The following is a 16,547-nucleotide window of genomic DNA, read 5'->3' on the forward strand; positions in this document are numbered from 1 at the left end:
TATATCAGTAAATTAATCAGAGAACATGAAATCATTAGGTAATTGGCTGTCGGGTGGATTATGGGGATATGGGAGAATATAATACTGAGCGGATCCTAGCTGGGTGCAGGGAGGGTTGTGTATGGGTATCCTGAAACTTCTCTACAACTACTGTTCTCTTCGAAAGAACCCCTGAAGCGGCCCACATCCCTGGCCAATAACCCCCAACTAACTGCTCCCTGGCCAATAATCCCCAACTAACTGCTCCCTGGCCATTAACCCCCAACTAACTGCTCCCTGGCCATTAACCCCCAACTAACTGCTCCCTGGCTAATAACCCCCAGCTAACTGCTCCCTGGCCAATAACCCCCAACTAACTGCTCCCTGGCCAATAACCCCCAACTAACTGCTCCCTGCAACAACCCCCAACTAACTGCTCCCTGCAACAACCCCCAACTAACTGCTCCCTGCAATAACCCCCAACTAACTGCTCCCTGGCTAATAACCCCCAACTAACTGCTCCCTGGCCAATAACCCCCAACTAACTGCTCCCTGGCCAATAACCCCCAACTAACTGCTCCCTGGCCAATAACCCCCAACTAACTGCTCCCTGGCCAATAATCCCCAACTAACTGCTCCCTGGCCATTAACCCCCAACTAACTGCTCCCTGGCCATTAACCCCCAACTAACTGCTCCCTGGCTAATAACCCCCAACTAACTGCTCCCTGGCCAATAACCCCCAACTAACTGCTCCCTGGCCAATAACCCCCAACTAACTGCTCCCTGCAACAACCCCCAACTAACTGCTCCCTGCAACAACCCCCAACTAACTGCTCCCTGCAATAACCCCCAACTAACTGCTCCCTGGCTAATAACCCCCAACTAACTGCTCCCTGGCCAATAACCCCCAACTAACTGCTCCCTGGCCAATAATCCCCAACTAACTGCTCCCTGGCCAATAATCCCCAACTAACTGCTCCCTGGCCAATAATCCCCAACTAACTGCTCCCTGGCCATTAACCCCCAACTAACTGCTCCCTGGCCATTAACCCCCAACTAACTGCTCCCTGCAGCTGCTCTTTTGTAGATGCTTTTGTCACTTTCATGTCTTACACAGTTGATATCTCCCATAATCTCCTTAAATGTCAGTTCTGACCAGGACACTATCTGCCAGCCGTATGTTATCCCAGGGCTTCTGTGGGTTTCCTTTGGGTTCTCTAATCTCCCGGCATACTGCAATAACATATAGGCAGCTTGAAGATGATTTGCTCAGGATGAAACTGCCACTGGTGTCTGTGTCAATGTGATCTAACACTGCAAGCTGCACAGGGGCGTCTGTGAATAAAGAACAATATCCACAAGATATAATATCTACTCTATAGTCATTGTTCTAGAGAACTGTATAGGGGTCATTATCAGTTCCCTGGGTACAAGTTCTAGAGCTCTAAGGGAAAGTGTTGGACTGGGGTGTCCGGGGCTTACTGGGGCCCAACCTCAAGGGGCCATTTTCCCTACCTCTGTTGTGAACTCACCCCCAACATTGGTCAACTCACCCGCCCAATGCACCAGATTGGCTTCCCCCTCGCCCAACTGCCCAATACTGCTTGTCCGTATCTTCTACATCCCCCTCCTCCTGAAAACCTGTGCCCACTAGTCCTGGAGGGGATGCCATCCCACTAGTCTGGGATGGCAAGGCCCATGAGGGCTGGAGCCCACCGGCTATTCTCCTGGTGTACCGCTGGCTTAGTCCGACCTTTGGCCAGGGACACTTGGACCCTAAAGGTGCCCATACACGTTAAGATTTACTCACTTGGCGAGATTGCCAAGCGAGTAGATCTTCACCTGATATCCCCACCTACGAGTGGGTGATATCGGGGAGTGTGTAGGCCCTGGGGCCAAACGATCAAATTATATTGGCGGCAATGGGGCAATGGGCCATCCCAGTCCAGGAATTTCATTGCAGACATTCTCACCTGGCACTGAATAGGGGGCTGGGCAGAACACAGCCCTGTATGTAATACTTGCCCTAGGCAGGAGGTAAGTACAGGGCGCTCTGTGTCTTGCACCCATTGGTGCTCCCTAGTCTGTACATCTTAATGACGTTTAAGGGCACCCATATACCACTTTGCACCCATTCTGGTACTTTGCCCCATTCATAAATGGGTCTTTACATATGTATAAATGATAGAGATCATGGTGGCAGGGATAAACAACAATTGGTCCATCTACCATTATATTAGCCATCATTGCCATTTGAAGCCTTGAGCTTAACTAAAAAAGTTCCTTGGCGACATCTGTCTCTTCTTCCGGACTCGACATGGACCAGCAAGTACCTGTGGGATATTTAGCTTTTGGGTTTCTCAAACACTTCTCTGGGGACCTGGGGAAAACCTAAACTCTGTCTCATTGTTTACTCATTGCCATTTGGGCCAGAGGAACCAGCTGTGCTCCATGGACCTTTTGCATTAGCAGGACCCAAAATATTCAGTCTGCAGTATTGGATCTGTTTTGTACCTTCAGCTTTAACCCCCATATGTAATAAAAGGCACAAAGTTTCCCCTGGAGCAGTAACCCATGGTAACCAATAAGATGTTTGCTTTTAAACAGGTGACCAGTAGATGCTGCCTGCTGATTGGTTGTTATGGGTTTCTGCTCCACATAACCCCTTAAGCATCCTGGTCTAACAACCAAGGTTAGTCAACTGATGAAAACAGGATATCTGGTTGCTATGAGTTACAAGACCCATGTGTGTCCCTGTTACTACATCACACTCTTAGAATTCTGTTTCATGTTATTGATCTATTTGTTATGGTTTCAGGCCTCCAGGCAATAGGACACCCTGCACAATGGAAGATCCACCCTACTACTACTACTGCCCATCTCTGTAAATAAAGGTGAGCTTTCTGCCATATACAGAGTGGGGCTGGGGTATTGGCATATTACATTTTATTATTATATGACCCCCCTCCTCCCCATAAAACACACATGACATCCGTGTAGTCATTATACACGGCCTCGGGGTTACAAAACACAGGCACAATTTCTCTATATGGCTTTGACACTTAATTTCCGCTAATGCAGGAATGGCAACTTTAAGTGCTCCATCTGTTGTAATTCCCAGCAGCCCTCTGTTAGCGGAAAATCTATCCTCTCCTGTCTCAGCCCATCAGCACAATTCCAAGGGGGAAGAAAGGCAGGTTTATTATTACAGCTGGTAAGCGCCCAACCCGAACCACCTTCACAATGTGTAGAACCAACGTGCGAAAACGAATGCTGAATAATTCTCCCCCGTGGCTGCCATATTGCCTGGCGCTAATTGGGCTCCTCTCGTGACCTCATCAACTCCCTACAGTGCAAAGAGTGCATGTATCTAGTGGCAATTAAAGGGAAACTCCATCCCCAATCAATGTAGGGATATATAGCACATAAAGGGTTCATATGTAAAATTCTGCTTCATCTAAATTAACCATTTTCATTAAATATAAGTTTTTTAGTACAGGTATAGGACCTGTTATCCAGAATGCTCGGGACCTGGGGCTTCCATAATCCATAATTTGGATCTCCATACCTTAAGTCTACTAAAAAATCATTTAAACCCAATAGGATTGTTCTGCCCCCAATAAGGGGTAATTATATCTTAGTTGGGATCAAGTACAGGTACTGTTTTATTATTACAGAGAAAAGGGAATCATTTAACCATTAAATAAACCCAATAGGGCTGTTCTGCCCCCAATAAGGGGTAATTATATCTTAGTTGGGATCAAGTACAGGTACTGTTTTATTATTACAGAGAAAAGGGAATCATTTAACCATGAAATAAACCCAATAGGGCTGTTCTGCCCCAATAAGGGGTAATTATATATTAGTTGGGATCAAGTACAGGTACTGTTTTATTATTACAGAGAAAAGGGAATCATTTAACCATGAAATAAACCCAATAGGGCTGTTCTGCCCCCAATAAGGGGTAATTATATCTTAGTTGGGATCAAGTACAGGTACTGATTTATTATTACAGAGAAAATGGAATCATTTAACCATTAAATAAACCCAATAGGGCTGTTCTGCCCCCAATAAGGGGTAATTATATCTTAGTTGGGATCAAGTACAGGTACTGTTTTATTATTACAGAGAAAAGGGAATCATTTAACCATGAAATAAACCCAATAGGGCTGTTCTGCCCCAATAAGGGGTAATTATATCTTAGTTGGGATCAAGTACAGGTACTGTTTTATTATTACAGAGAAAAGGGAATCATTTAACCATGAAATAAACCCAATAGGGAGCACACAGACAAAATGGTGGCTCAAAGGAAAAGATTCAGTATGTGGCTGGTATTAAAGGGGTGAGGAGACAAGACCAGAGGGCCTGTAAAGTGCCACAGACACTCACTATTTATTGGGCTGGTGGGGGGCTGTTTGGGCCTCTGGGTACTGGGAATGCCAGGGCCTATTCTGTATCCCAGTCCAGGCCTGATATAGCATAGTGGCAAAAGTGTGCTGGTTTACTGGCCATACATACCCTGATAGGTCTGGCAGTTTGGCCTGATTTCATGTTATACTGCCCAACAGCTTGGCCTGTATGTGCACCACCCACTATACAAAGCAGAGGGACTTTAGGTCCCACAATCCATCACTTCACAATGGAACAAGGTGAGGAAGGGGTTACATTACACTGTCAGCCTATAGGATGTTGGGCACCGGCCCATCACAGGTATCTACAGAATCATTTATATTTATTTCAGGCAGTTCATATAGTGTTTATGCACATATACATAAGCCCAACTGAGTAAAACAAAAAAAATGGGGGGTTATTTTCCCTTTAACAGCCATGACAAGCAGAATAATAGAGACACGCAAAGCATTGTGGGAATTGGAGTCTTGGCTGCAGGAGAGGTGATTTTGTTGTTTATGTAATCAAACTGAGAATTAAACATTTTGGCCAAATACATAACGGCTTCCAGTTGCAATTTCATTTCCAATTAATTTTACAATAATCTCAGGTTTGTAACGAGTGTATATTGGGAATGGGCTTAGAGCTGCGATGTCTCTCATTGGGCAAAGAGGGTGGAGCTGCCATATTCACTGTGTACTGATCATTGCATAATTTAACAGGATCTCTTAATTGACATCTCAGCCCAGTAATTACCCCCCCCCCCCCACCCTACTGCCCATCTGTTTCTAACACTGAGCCCCATTATACCTCCATCTCTCTCTGTTTCTTACAACATCCCATAGACTCTTGCTGCACTAAAGGGATGGTTAAGCTTTAGTATGTTATAGAACGGGCAACTTTTCAATTGGTCTTCATTATTTATTTTTTATAGTTTTTAAATTATTTGCTTTCTTTTTCTGACTAGTGAAAAGCGAATCTGTCCCATTTCGCTTCACCATAAAATTCGCGAAACAGCGAAAAATTCACGATTATTTTTGACACCCAGGCGGTTTTTTTTACGCAACCGCACCCAATTTTGATACGGCCACAATCTTTTTTTTGACGCAACCGAGCCATTTTTTTACGCAACCACGCCCAATTTGACGCACGAAAAAAACAAAATTTCTGTGCGACAAACTTTTCTGCGCCGAATTTTCACGGAAGTTCCGTGAAACAATTCACCAATGGCGAAATGCGGAAAATTGATGCGAATCCATGCCTGCCGAAAAAGTTTGCTCATTACTACTTCTGACTTTTTCCATTGTTCGAATAGGGGTCACTGACCCCGGCAGCCAAAGAACTACTGCTCTATAAGGCTACAATTTTATTGTTATTGTTACTTTTTATTCCTTGTATTTCTATTCAGTCCCTCTCCTATTCATATACTAGCCTCTCATCCAAACCACTCTTTGGTTGCTAAGGTAATTTCAACCCTAGCAACCAGATAGCTGCTGAAATTCCAAACTGGAGAGTTGCTGAGCAAAACAGGAAATGTTTAAAAACGCAACAAATATTAAAAAATGAAGACCAATTGCAATTAGTCTTTGAATATTACTCTGTACATCATGCTAAAAGTTAACCCAAAGGTGAACAACCCCTTTAATGAGACACTTTCAGTAATAAAGTATATTCAAATGGTCTCCCTTCTTTCCCTCACAGCGCAGCAGTTCTGACGTGGTTTATGGCTAATGTGCAAGTAATCATTCAGAGCATTCAAACCGCTGTGGTTGTTACGAACATAGGTGCTAAATTGCACCCGTGCAGTTACCCATAGCAACCAATCAGACTGTTCATCTGCCAAGTTGTCGTAGACCTTTCAAAGCCAATTGCTAATTGGTTGCTATTGGCAACTCCACTTGTGCAATATAGCACCTATGGTAGTAAATGAGCCCTCTTATCCGAAAGCTATAGTTTAAATCAGTGCAGGATTAATCTGAAAGGCATTTGAGAAATGTAATCAAGGCAATGGCAAAATCTGGGCTCTGGAGGGGGGTCCTAGGAATACAAAAAAGGGTTTATTTCTCCTTTACAAGGCACATAAACCCAAAAGATTAATCATCAGGGTCTTCTTTGAGCTTTCTGTGATATTTGCATTTTTAGACTGCTGATACCAGGCTTTTGGCTCAAATAAAAGTCAGGGGCCCTAGGCCTAAGTGGCTATACAGAAAGCGGTTAGAACGTTAATTGACACTAATGGGGTTATGTAAAGTTTGTCCGGGAACAGTAACGCATAGCAACCAATCAGCAAGCAGCATTTACTGGTCACATGTTTAAAAACAAAGATTGATTTCCATGGATTATTGCTCCTGGGCAAATTTATTTATAAAAACTGGGCAAATTAACCCATAGCAACCAATCGGCAAGTAGCATTTACTGGTCACATGTTTAAAAACAAAGATTGATTTCCATGGATTATTGCTCCTGGGCAAATTTATTTATAAAAACTGGGCAAATTAACCCATAGCAACCAATCGGCAAGTAGCATTTACTGGTCACATGTTTAAAAACAAAGATTGATTTCCATGGATTATTGCTCCTGGGCAAATTTATTTATAAAAACTGGGCAAATTAACCCATAGCAACCAATCGGCAAGTAGCATTTACTGGTCACATGTTTAAAAACAAAGATTGATTTCCATGGATTATTGCTCCTGGGCAAACTCATTTATAGAAACTGGGCAAATTTGCACCCGGGCAGTAACCCATAGCAACCAGTCAGTGATTTGATTTTTTCAGCCAGCTTCAGGTTGAACACTGAAAGCAATCATCTAATTGGTTGCCATGAGTTACTGCCCAGGTGCAAATTGTCCCAGAGTTTATAAATGGCCCCTGCCTTTTATTACATAGGGGGGTAGAACTGCTAATATCTCGGAAACCTATAAGAGCAGAAAATGAATGTAAATTGTAATGTTGCTCTGAGGATCACGTCACATAACTTGTTATCAATTACGTTTTTGGATTTAGATCCCCTTTCAACTTTGTGAAAACGGAATCAAAGCTTCTCTTTAAATCTGACTCCTTCCTGTATATATTAACTCATGTCTGCATTAATCCCAGGGTATAGAACTATCCCTTCATCTGCAGCGGCTTAGCTCTGCCATTATCTTCCCATCTCCCTAATTCCCATCTGTTCCCATAGAACTTGTACATCACAAGCTCAACTTGCTCAGTTTGCAGTAAACAACCCTATAAGCCAAACTCAGCGTGTCTTCCCATAATGCATGCTGGGAATGGGATCTATTATCCACAATCCGCAGGACCCAGGGTTTTCCGGATAACGGAGTACTGTTTTATTATTACAGAGAAAAGGGAATCATTTAACCATGAAATAAACCCAATAGGGCTGTTCTGCCCCATATAAGGGGTAATTATATCTTAGTTGGGATCAAGTACAGGTACCGTTTTATTATTACAGAGAAAAGGGAATCATTTAACCATGAAATAAACCCAATAGGGCTGTTCTGCCCCCAATAAGGGGTAATTATATCTTAGTTGGGATCAAGTACAGGTACTGTTTTATTATTACAGAGAAAAGGGAATCATTTAACCATGAAATAAACCCAATAGGGCTGTTCTGCCCCAATAAGGGGTAATTATATCTTAGTTGGGATCAAGTACAGGTACTGTTTTATTATTACAGAGAAAAGGGAATCCTTTAACCATGAAATAAACCCAATAGGGCTGTTTTGCCCCAATAAGGGGTAATTGTATCTTAGTTGGGATCAAGTACAGGTACTGTTTTATTATTACAGAGAAAAGGGAATCCTTTAACCATGAAATAAACCCAATAGGGCTGTTTTGCCCCAATAAGGGGTAATTATATCTTAGTTGGGATCAAGTACAGGTACTGTTTTATTATTACAGAGAAAAGGGAATCATTTAACCATGAAATAAACCCAATAGGGCTGTTTTGCCCCAATAAGGGGTAATTATATCTTAGTTGGGATCAAGTACAGGTACTGTTTTATTATTACAGAGAAAAGGGAATCATTTAACCATGAAATAAACCCAATAGGGCTGTTCTGCCCCCAATAAGGGGTAATTATATCTTAGTTGGGATCAAGTACAGGTACTGTTTTATTATTACAGAGAAAAGGGAATCATTTTTAAAAATTAGAATTATTTGCTTATAATGGAGTCTATGGGAGACGGCCTTTCTGTAATTTGGAACTTTCTGGATAATGGGTTTCCGGATAAGGGATCCCAGACCTGTACCTATAATAATTCTTTTTGGTCTCTTTGCTGTTTCTGACAGTAGACCCAGACTTTTAATGTACAGTATATTCAGATCTATATATAGAGCACATACAGTATTCCCACTGTCAGTCTGATGGGGTCCCTCAAGGCTATGTCCTTGGTTCTTTATTTACACCAACTGCTTAAGGAAAACTAATAAAGTCTTTGGCCAGAAACGCCGCCTTCGAACATCGGTAAATCCATGTACGTCTCCTCTTGCCCTGTGCTCCTGTCTCTGTTCCATTGAACAAGGCTGTCTCTCTGCTGTCACACAACGGATGCAGTCTAACTTTTGATAGGATAGCCCCTCTGGAGGGAATTAATTGGATTTCGCCCATCCTCCTACTGTCATCCCCATGATATTTCACAAACAATACATTTGCCATTCATTCTGTCAATAACATTTGTTGCCTTGGAGAAACTCTTGATACTGCCCCCCCCCTCTCTCTTTCTCGTCGCCTGTATTCATTATCAGACTAAATCATGTCACATTTAACTCTTCACTAATGCTATGATCTTGGCCAAGTCAGTCTACCAATAGAAATCATATTCCCCTGTCATTTCACACGTGGCTGCACTCAATGTCACTCGTCCGAAAGCAAAATCAGCTGCCTGAACGTTGCCTTCTCCTTGAGATCTTCAGCTCACTGGGCAAATCACCCGCTGCTGGTTCTTGGTTGGAAATAAAGTACATACAGGGGTAGTTATATGGGGGGGGGACTGGTTTAAGCATAGAATGACTGGAGACAGGCTACTGGTGCACCCCCAGCCATCACCAAGATGTTTGGCCTACCCCTTGTTCTAGCTGTACCCCAAATGCTGTCGTAATAATTAGTTCTAGCGGAATTGTTGTTTACTCCAATGTTATCTGATTGTCAGTAGCATCTATGTGTACCTAAGCTCTGTTGTAGAATCAATAATGTAGAACAATATTATGAAGGACACTGGCACTTTCAGCTTGAGTTGAGCGCTACCTAGCGGGGTGAGCATCCCTATACCGGGAGGGAGATGCATTTATTGCTGTTGAATGGGAGAGGTAGATATTTGTGATCTGATGCCACCATTAATATCATATTTTTGTTTGTATTTCAGAGGAAATGTGAGTACCTCTACGTTCTGACATCTTCCGTACCTCCCTATTTCCACCTGAGCATGCTGCTGGCTGGCCATGCCTTTCTTAGACTGGTATCTCCGGTGCTCATTGGCCACATGGCTGCTGCTGCACAGCTTTGTCCTTATGTCTCTCTGCTTCCAGCCAGCCACAACCTTCCCCAAAGGCTGTTACCTCTCTCAGGAGGATGGCTACAAGACTATGCGATGCAGCAATGCACAGCTAACAGAGGTACCGAGGGGCATCCCCAATGACACCCATCGTCTTTACTTAGACTTCAATCAGATCACCTACCTCCCTTCTGACGCCTTCCGTAACCTTCCTGTGCTTATGGAGCTGGACCTTTCCCACAATTCTTTGGGACGTTTGGATGTTGCTTCCTTAAAGGGCCTGAGTGATAACTTACACTCACTGGACCTGTCTTCCAACAAACTGGTGACTATTAGCAAAGAGATCTTTGCCAATCTGAAGGCTCGGACAAACCTATCTGGCAATCCTTGGATGTGTGACTGTGAGCTCCAAGAAGTGTTCCGATTGATGGAGCTGGACCCAGGTTCATCCAGTGGGATCGTTTGTGCTACCTCGGTACTAGAGGAGCACGCAGGCAAGCCTTTCCTGCAGGTAGTAAAAGAGGTTGATCTCTGTAATGTTTACAAGAAAACCACAGATGTGGCTATGCTTGTCACCATGTTTGGATGGTTTGCCATGGTCATATCCTATCTAGTGTACTATGTGCGTCAGAACCAGGAGGACGCTAGACGCCACCTTGAGTACCTCAAATCCCTGCCAAGCAAGCAGAGGCACTCCGAGGAGCCATCCACCCTCAGCACTGTGGTGTGACTCAGGGAAAAGACCAATGAGGCTCTTTATGATAAGGGTTTTAATTGCTGTTTCTTCTATTTGGTACTTTATGGCTGAAGAGATTATTCCTATCACTTAAGGTCAACATTCAGCCACCCCAGCTAACCTTCACTGGATCATTAGGTCATAAGGCCAACGCAATGGCCTCCCTGCCTACCTTGACTAGGTTATCAATCACTGGAAACATACACTGCTTTCTCCATGCTCTACATGTTCTCTTCATTCCATGACAGCCATAAATCCAAGGGAATGAGTGATAAAAACAGAGCTAATTAAATAGAATCTCATGTTTTTGATCACGATAGAGGGGGGTCTAGAAGCTGAGCGAGGATGGGAGGTTATATACGGTGCATAGGTTTAGGGTTCCAACAGATAGGCTGCAGGGCACAAGATCATCATTAGGAATGGCCTGGGTAACCTAAACTCTAAAGATATTATAGTTTATCATGCTGAAAATATAAACCAATAGCTGTGGGTATAGGACTAGATAAGTATGCGTGCACAAAATGTGATCCCCTAGGGATATGTATTGCGTGTGTGTGTGTCCATGCCCAATCGTATGCATGCCTTGCCTTCATTTCCACCCAGTGAGAGAACTGTCCATAGAGAAACACAAATAAGGCCAGTAGTGGGGGGGCTGGTTGATGGCAACAGTTTCATATATTTTTCAGTGCAAGCAGTCTGTGCCGTTGTTACCATTAGACGTTGACAAGACATGTTTCCATGTTGTTTGGTATCTGCTAGCCACCATATCCATGTTCCCCAAATCACCATGTCCATGAGGTGTTGCCAGTGAGCTCTAATGATATGGATTCCCTGCATTAGATAGCCTGCCCTGGTCCCTCAGCCACTTTCACTGTTGGTGCCTGCTAGCCACCATACTTACATGCCCTGAATCACCTTGTTATTGATGCCCATGGAGTGTTGCCAGTGAGCTCCAATGATATGGGTTCCCTGCATTAGATAGCCTGCCCTGGTCCCTCAGCCACTTTCACTGTTGGTGCCTGCTAGCCACCATACTTACATGCCCTGAATCACCTTGTTATTGATGCCCATGGAGTGTTGCCAGTGAGCTCTAATGATATGGGTTCCCTGCATTAGATAGCCTGCCCTGGTCCCTCAGCCACTTTCACTGTTGGTGCCTGCTAGCCACCATACTTACATGCCCTGAATCACCTTGTTATTGATGCCCATGGAATGTTGCCAGTGAGCTCCAATGATATGGGTTCCCTGCATTAGATAGCCTGCCCTGGTCCCTCAGCCGCTAGACATTTTTGTCTGCAATGATTTCCTATAGAAGCTGTTGAATTCCAGATGAAAGAAACAAACACATTGCCCTTTATAAAGGTTCACCAACTGAAAATAATACAGCACTGACAATAATACAGTGTAGTTCTATTTGCAGCATGGATTCTTGGCTTGGAGAAAAGGTGATGCAACCTGTAACGGAAAGGTCTAGAAAAGCAGCAATAGCCATTACGGTGGGGCAAGAAGCTCCTACGGCTAGCGTTGAGATCTCTGACGTACATCAGAGCTTTTATTCTCTTAGGAGATTTATACCCCTTCTTATTCTATGAGGCATGACATATTGGCCGCCACTCTATTCAGGATTTGATTTGCAAACTGTCTGCCTTTTTAAAATTGATTCCCCCCCCCCTTCCTTTTCCCTGATAGGATGGAGCTGCCCCGAGCCTCTGCTTTGCATCCCTCTTGCTTGGCAGCTCCATTCCACATGTTATTTTATTACGCGCGCTAAGCGCCAGATGTCAATGCCGTATATTTTCCTCTCTTACGATGTACGTTCCTCTGTGTTCCGCCAAATCTCATCTCCCCGGCATAATCACTAGATTTACATGAAATTTCCATCCATTTCATCTCCGAGTCAGGGCTGAGCGGATGGCGATGCTACGAACCTAAGTCGCTTAACATGAATATTAAACCCGTTTGCTGGATCTAGGCCAGATTCCGCTTTATCCTCCATTGTGTTTCCATTAAACGAGCGGCGTTTACGGGGCATTTCCATGTCTTTCTAGGGATTTAAAGATCAGGTGAACCTTTTTAATACATTTAGATATTGACCAGAAAACTGTGAAGCAGTTTTGCAAACAACACGGAACGTTTGCATCAGGCCCGTTGCTGGGCGGCCCGGGTACCTGGTACCCCAATTTTATATGGTTCTTGTTTAATAAAATGTGATCCCGTTGGCCGTATAACTGAGAATAACCGTGTATCTCTCCCCAACTGAAACCCTCTACTCTGGGCTAGAGATCAATACATGAGACAGAGTGGGAAGACACTTGCCTTAACTATTACTTTCACAATAAACTGATACAAAAATGTGTCTTTTTTTGTTATTTAAGGACGACTAAAGCACTAGGGTGTCAGTAGGGGGTAAGTGTGTTTGAATGTGACTAGGGGGGATTTATAAACAAAGTGTTGGTGCCCTAAAATAGACACAGAGAGCGCATAGTGATTTATTTTAAAGATTACTTTAATCCTGCACCTTTGCGTGGTTGCCCTTTGGGGGCCAATAACAAATACAGGTTCAATGTGTATAATGTAGAGTTTCCCTAGGGGCAGGCAGAAGAGGCAACTGCCTAGGGTGCAACAATGAGGGGGCGCCAGGCAAGTACCTCTCCAGCCTGCCCCTAGTCTGTGCTCCGTTGACATTGCCCCCACCATTTATCATTGTGCAGTAGGGGTAATGACCCCCCCTCCCACAGCATTGTGTATGCATGGGCACGCCGGGTGGAGAGGTTGCAGGGGCGGGGTGGCTGACCAGGTTGGTGGCTAAGCCTGCCCCTGGCATCCCTAGGCCCCATGCCCATTGCTTGAAACCCTCCACCACAGCCTGCACTAACCCTGGGGCTCATACCCTCCCTCTGCAGCCCACACTTAGTACAAGTACATTAGAGGGGATTATAGGCAGTTGGGGGATGTTCTTTTTTCCCATAAAAACAATCAGCGCACCAGAGGTCACCCCTTTAGATTAGAGGAACGGAGCTTCCATTTGAAGCAGCGTAGGGGGTTCCTCACGGTGAGGGCAGTGAGGGGGTTGGGGAATGCCCTGCCGGGAGATGTTGGGTAGGGGGTTCCTCACGGTGAGGGCAGTGAGGGGGTTGGGGAATGCCCTGCCGGGAGATGTTGGGTAGGGGGTTCCTCACGGTGAGGGCAGTGAGGGGGTTGGGGAATGCCCTGCCGGGGGATGTTGGGTAGGGGGTTCCTCACGGTGAGGGCAGTGAGGGGGTTGGGGAATGCCCTGCCGGGGGATGTTGGGTAGGGGGTTCATCACGGTGAGGGCAGTGAGGGGGTTGGGGAATGCCCTGCCGGGGGATGTTGGGTAGGGGGTTCCTCACGGTGAGGGCAGTGAGGTTGGGGAATGCCCTTCCTAGAGATGGGGTAATGGCAGACTCTGTTAATGCCTATAAGAGGGGCCTGGATGAGTTCTTGAACAAGCAGAATACCCAAGGCTATTGTGATACTAATATCTACAGTTAGTACTAGTGGTTGTATATATAGTTTATGTATGTGAGTGTATAGATTGGTAAGTATAGGGTGTGGGTGCTGGGTTTACTTGGATGGGTTGAACTTGATGGACTCTGGTCTTTTTTCAACCCTATGTAACTATGTAACACTTACCCACACCAACCTCCAGCTGCTGGCACTATGCCCACCATCCCGTAGCCCCCCACCCATCTGCCTCTAGCTGATGCAATCTTCTCCACCATTCATCAGAAGAAGCAAGATGCAGGCATAGGCAACCATTTGGAAATGCATGATCCTGTCCGGATACTCACATGCTCCCCATTTGTCTCTGGGGGTAGATTCTAAATTGACCCCTTATGCATTTATCCTGCCTCTTTTAACAAATGGGGAGCAACTTTACCTGTTGGCACTGGGGAACCCTGGACGTTACCCCACCCTGGGCCTGACCTAGTAGTCGCTCCCACAAGCACCATTTTGAAGGAATACTCTCAAAGAGATGCAACCCACCCCTCTGAAAATATTAGATGGAGCAATAACAGTCATAAATAACCATAGTAGAGAGTAGAACAAAGTATAGGTGTGCCGCGGAAGCTGAGAATTGTATTATGGTAGGAAATATGCCTTATATGTGTTATATAAATATATATATATATAGCAAGACAGTGAGCCGCACACACCGGGACCGGGAAAATAAAAACCCAATGTTTCGAGCACCAACTGTGCTCTTCCTCAGGGAAAAACTATATATATATATATATATATTATACAGTAGGCGTGTGTGTTACTAGTGAGTCTGTCAATTCGGGTTTTTGTGTTGAATATCTTCCCCCCTTGAGTATAGAACCATATGGCTTAGTTACCCCAATTTTACCATGCACTGCACAGGATCACACAGCGGGAGGAACTAGGGATCATTTACAATAAGAAAAAGCCCCAGACAGCCCAGAAACCCCTAATATCCCTATCCCTGTAATCTGTTCCTTCAAACAGTAGGAATAAATACCATTTTTATATGCTGAAATCCAGCTGCAAAACTGTTCTTCTCTTTCTGCATCATTTGTAATCCTGGCAGGGGAGGAGGGACTAAACACACATTGTAACAACTTGCAAAGTTGCTTTTAATCATGTTTACTTTTCAAAAGTTGTGTTTGGGTGGAGTTCCCCTTGAAATGAAGAAATCTATTGACAAAGAATTTATAATAAAGTGGTGTAATACGGTGGCTCAGAGGCTGTTGAATAAAGCTGCCAATGTTATGCCCCTGCCGGATGGAGCAGACTCTGCACTTACTTACTGAGGGAACCATCGGGGATACTGAGCAGTTGTATTTCTATGAAAAATGTTCTATTCTCAGAGTTTAGTGGGGCCCTAAAGGGACATTGCTGCGAGAGCCAGTAACTTCTAGTTGCACCGCTGCCCCCTGCCTTCAAAAGCAGGATTTTCGGATGCCAAATGGTTCTGCCCATTAGCGCAACAGGGCCGGCCGGAACAGAAATGTCACTCCATGATCTGCTTGGCAATAGCTAATGTAATGTGGCTGGCATTATCAAGCCATGTTAACATGCTGTGTGCAGAAAGGCTAATTAAGAAAGTCTCCATGAGTGCAGCCTGATCCAAAATACTGGATACCTTTATATCATAAAAAAATTAGACTAGACTAAATGGCAGTGGGGTAACTGGTTCCTCGTGGGCTCTGGCAGTGAAATTGAGGCCCTCTTCTGACCCCAGCCATGGTGTTCTTACACTGCAAACCTCACATTAAACATAGTACAGGTATGGGATCCCTTATCCGGAAACCCGTTATCCACAAGGTTCTGAATTATGGAATGCCATCTCCCATAGACTCCATTATTAGCAAATAATTCTAATTTTTAAAGATGATTTCCCTTTTCTCTGTAATAATAAAACAGTACCTGTACTTGATCCCAACTAAGATATAATTACCCCTTATTGGGGGCAGAACAGTCCTATTGGGTTTATTTCATGGTTAAATGATTCCCTTTTCTCTGTAATAATAAAACAGTACCTGTACTTGATCCCAACTAAGATATAATTACCCCTTATTGGGGGCAGAACAGCCCTATTGGGTTTATTTAATGGTTAAATGATTCCCTTTTCTCTGTAATAATAAAACAGTACCTGTACTTGATCCCAACTAAGATATAATTACCCCTTATTGGGGGCAGAACAGCCCTATTGGGTTTATTTAATGGTTAAATGATTCCCTTTTCTCTGTAATAATAAAACAGTACCTGTACTTGATCCCAACTAAGATATAATTACCCCTTATTGGGGGCAGAACAGCCCTATTGGGTTTATTTCATGGTTAAATGATTCCCTTTTCTCTGTAATAATAAAACAGTACCTGTACTTGATCCCAACTAAGATATAATTACCCCTTATTGGGGACAAAACCATCCCATTGGGTTTATTTAATGTTTAAA

General features: G+C 44.1%; 1 protein-coding gene across 7 annotated transcripts in view; it reads left to right on the plus strand.

Moving 5' to 3' along the window:
• lrrc3c (leucine rich repeat containing 3C) overlaps nucleotides 1-12,958 on the plus strand; it is a 163,510-nt gene extending 150,552 nt beyond the window's left edge. For 5 of the 7 annotated variants that reach the window (XM_031894813.1, XM_031894816.1, XM_031894818.1 and 2 more), the window contains 2 exons: nucleotides 2,799-2,874; nucleotides 9,740-12,958. In XM_031894813.1, coding sequence (XP_031750673.1) covers nucleotides 9,816-10,598 — 783 coding nt within the window. In that variant the 5' untranslated portion in view covers nucleotides 2,799-2,874; nucleotides 9,740-9,815 and the 3' untranslated portion in view covers nucleotides 10,599-12,958. The remainder of the gene's footprint in view (nucleotides 1-2,798; nucleotides 2,875-9,739) is intronic. The other 2 variants (XM_031894817.1, XM_031894819.1) reach the window with 1 other exon arrangement.
• The last annotated feature ends 3,589 nt before the right edge of the window (nucleotides 12,959-16,547 follow it).

Source organism: Xenopus tropicalis, chromosome 10, assembly GCF_000004195.4.
Source record: "Xenopus tropicalis strain Nigerian chromosome 10, UCB_Xtro_10.0, whole genome shotgun sequence".
Lineage (NCBI taxonomy): Eukaryota > Metazoa > Chordata > Amphibia > Anura > Pipidae > Xenopus > Xenopus tropicalis.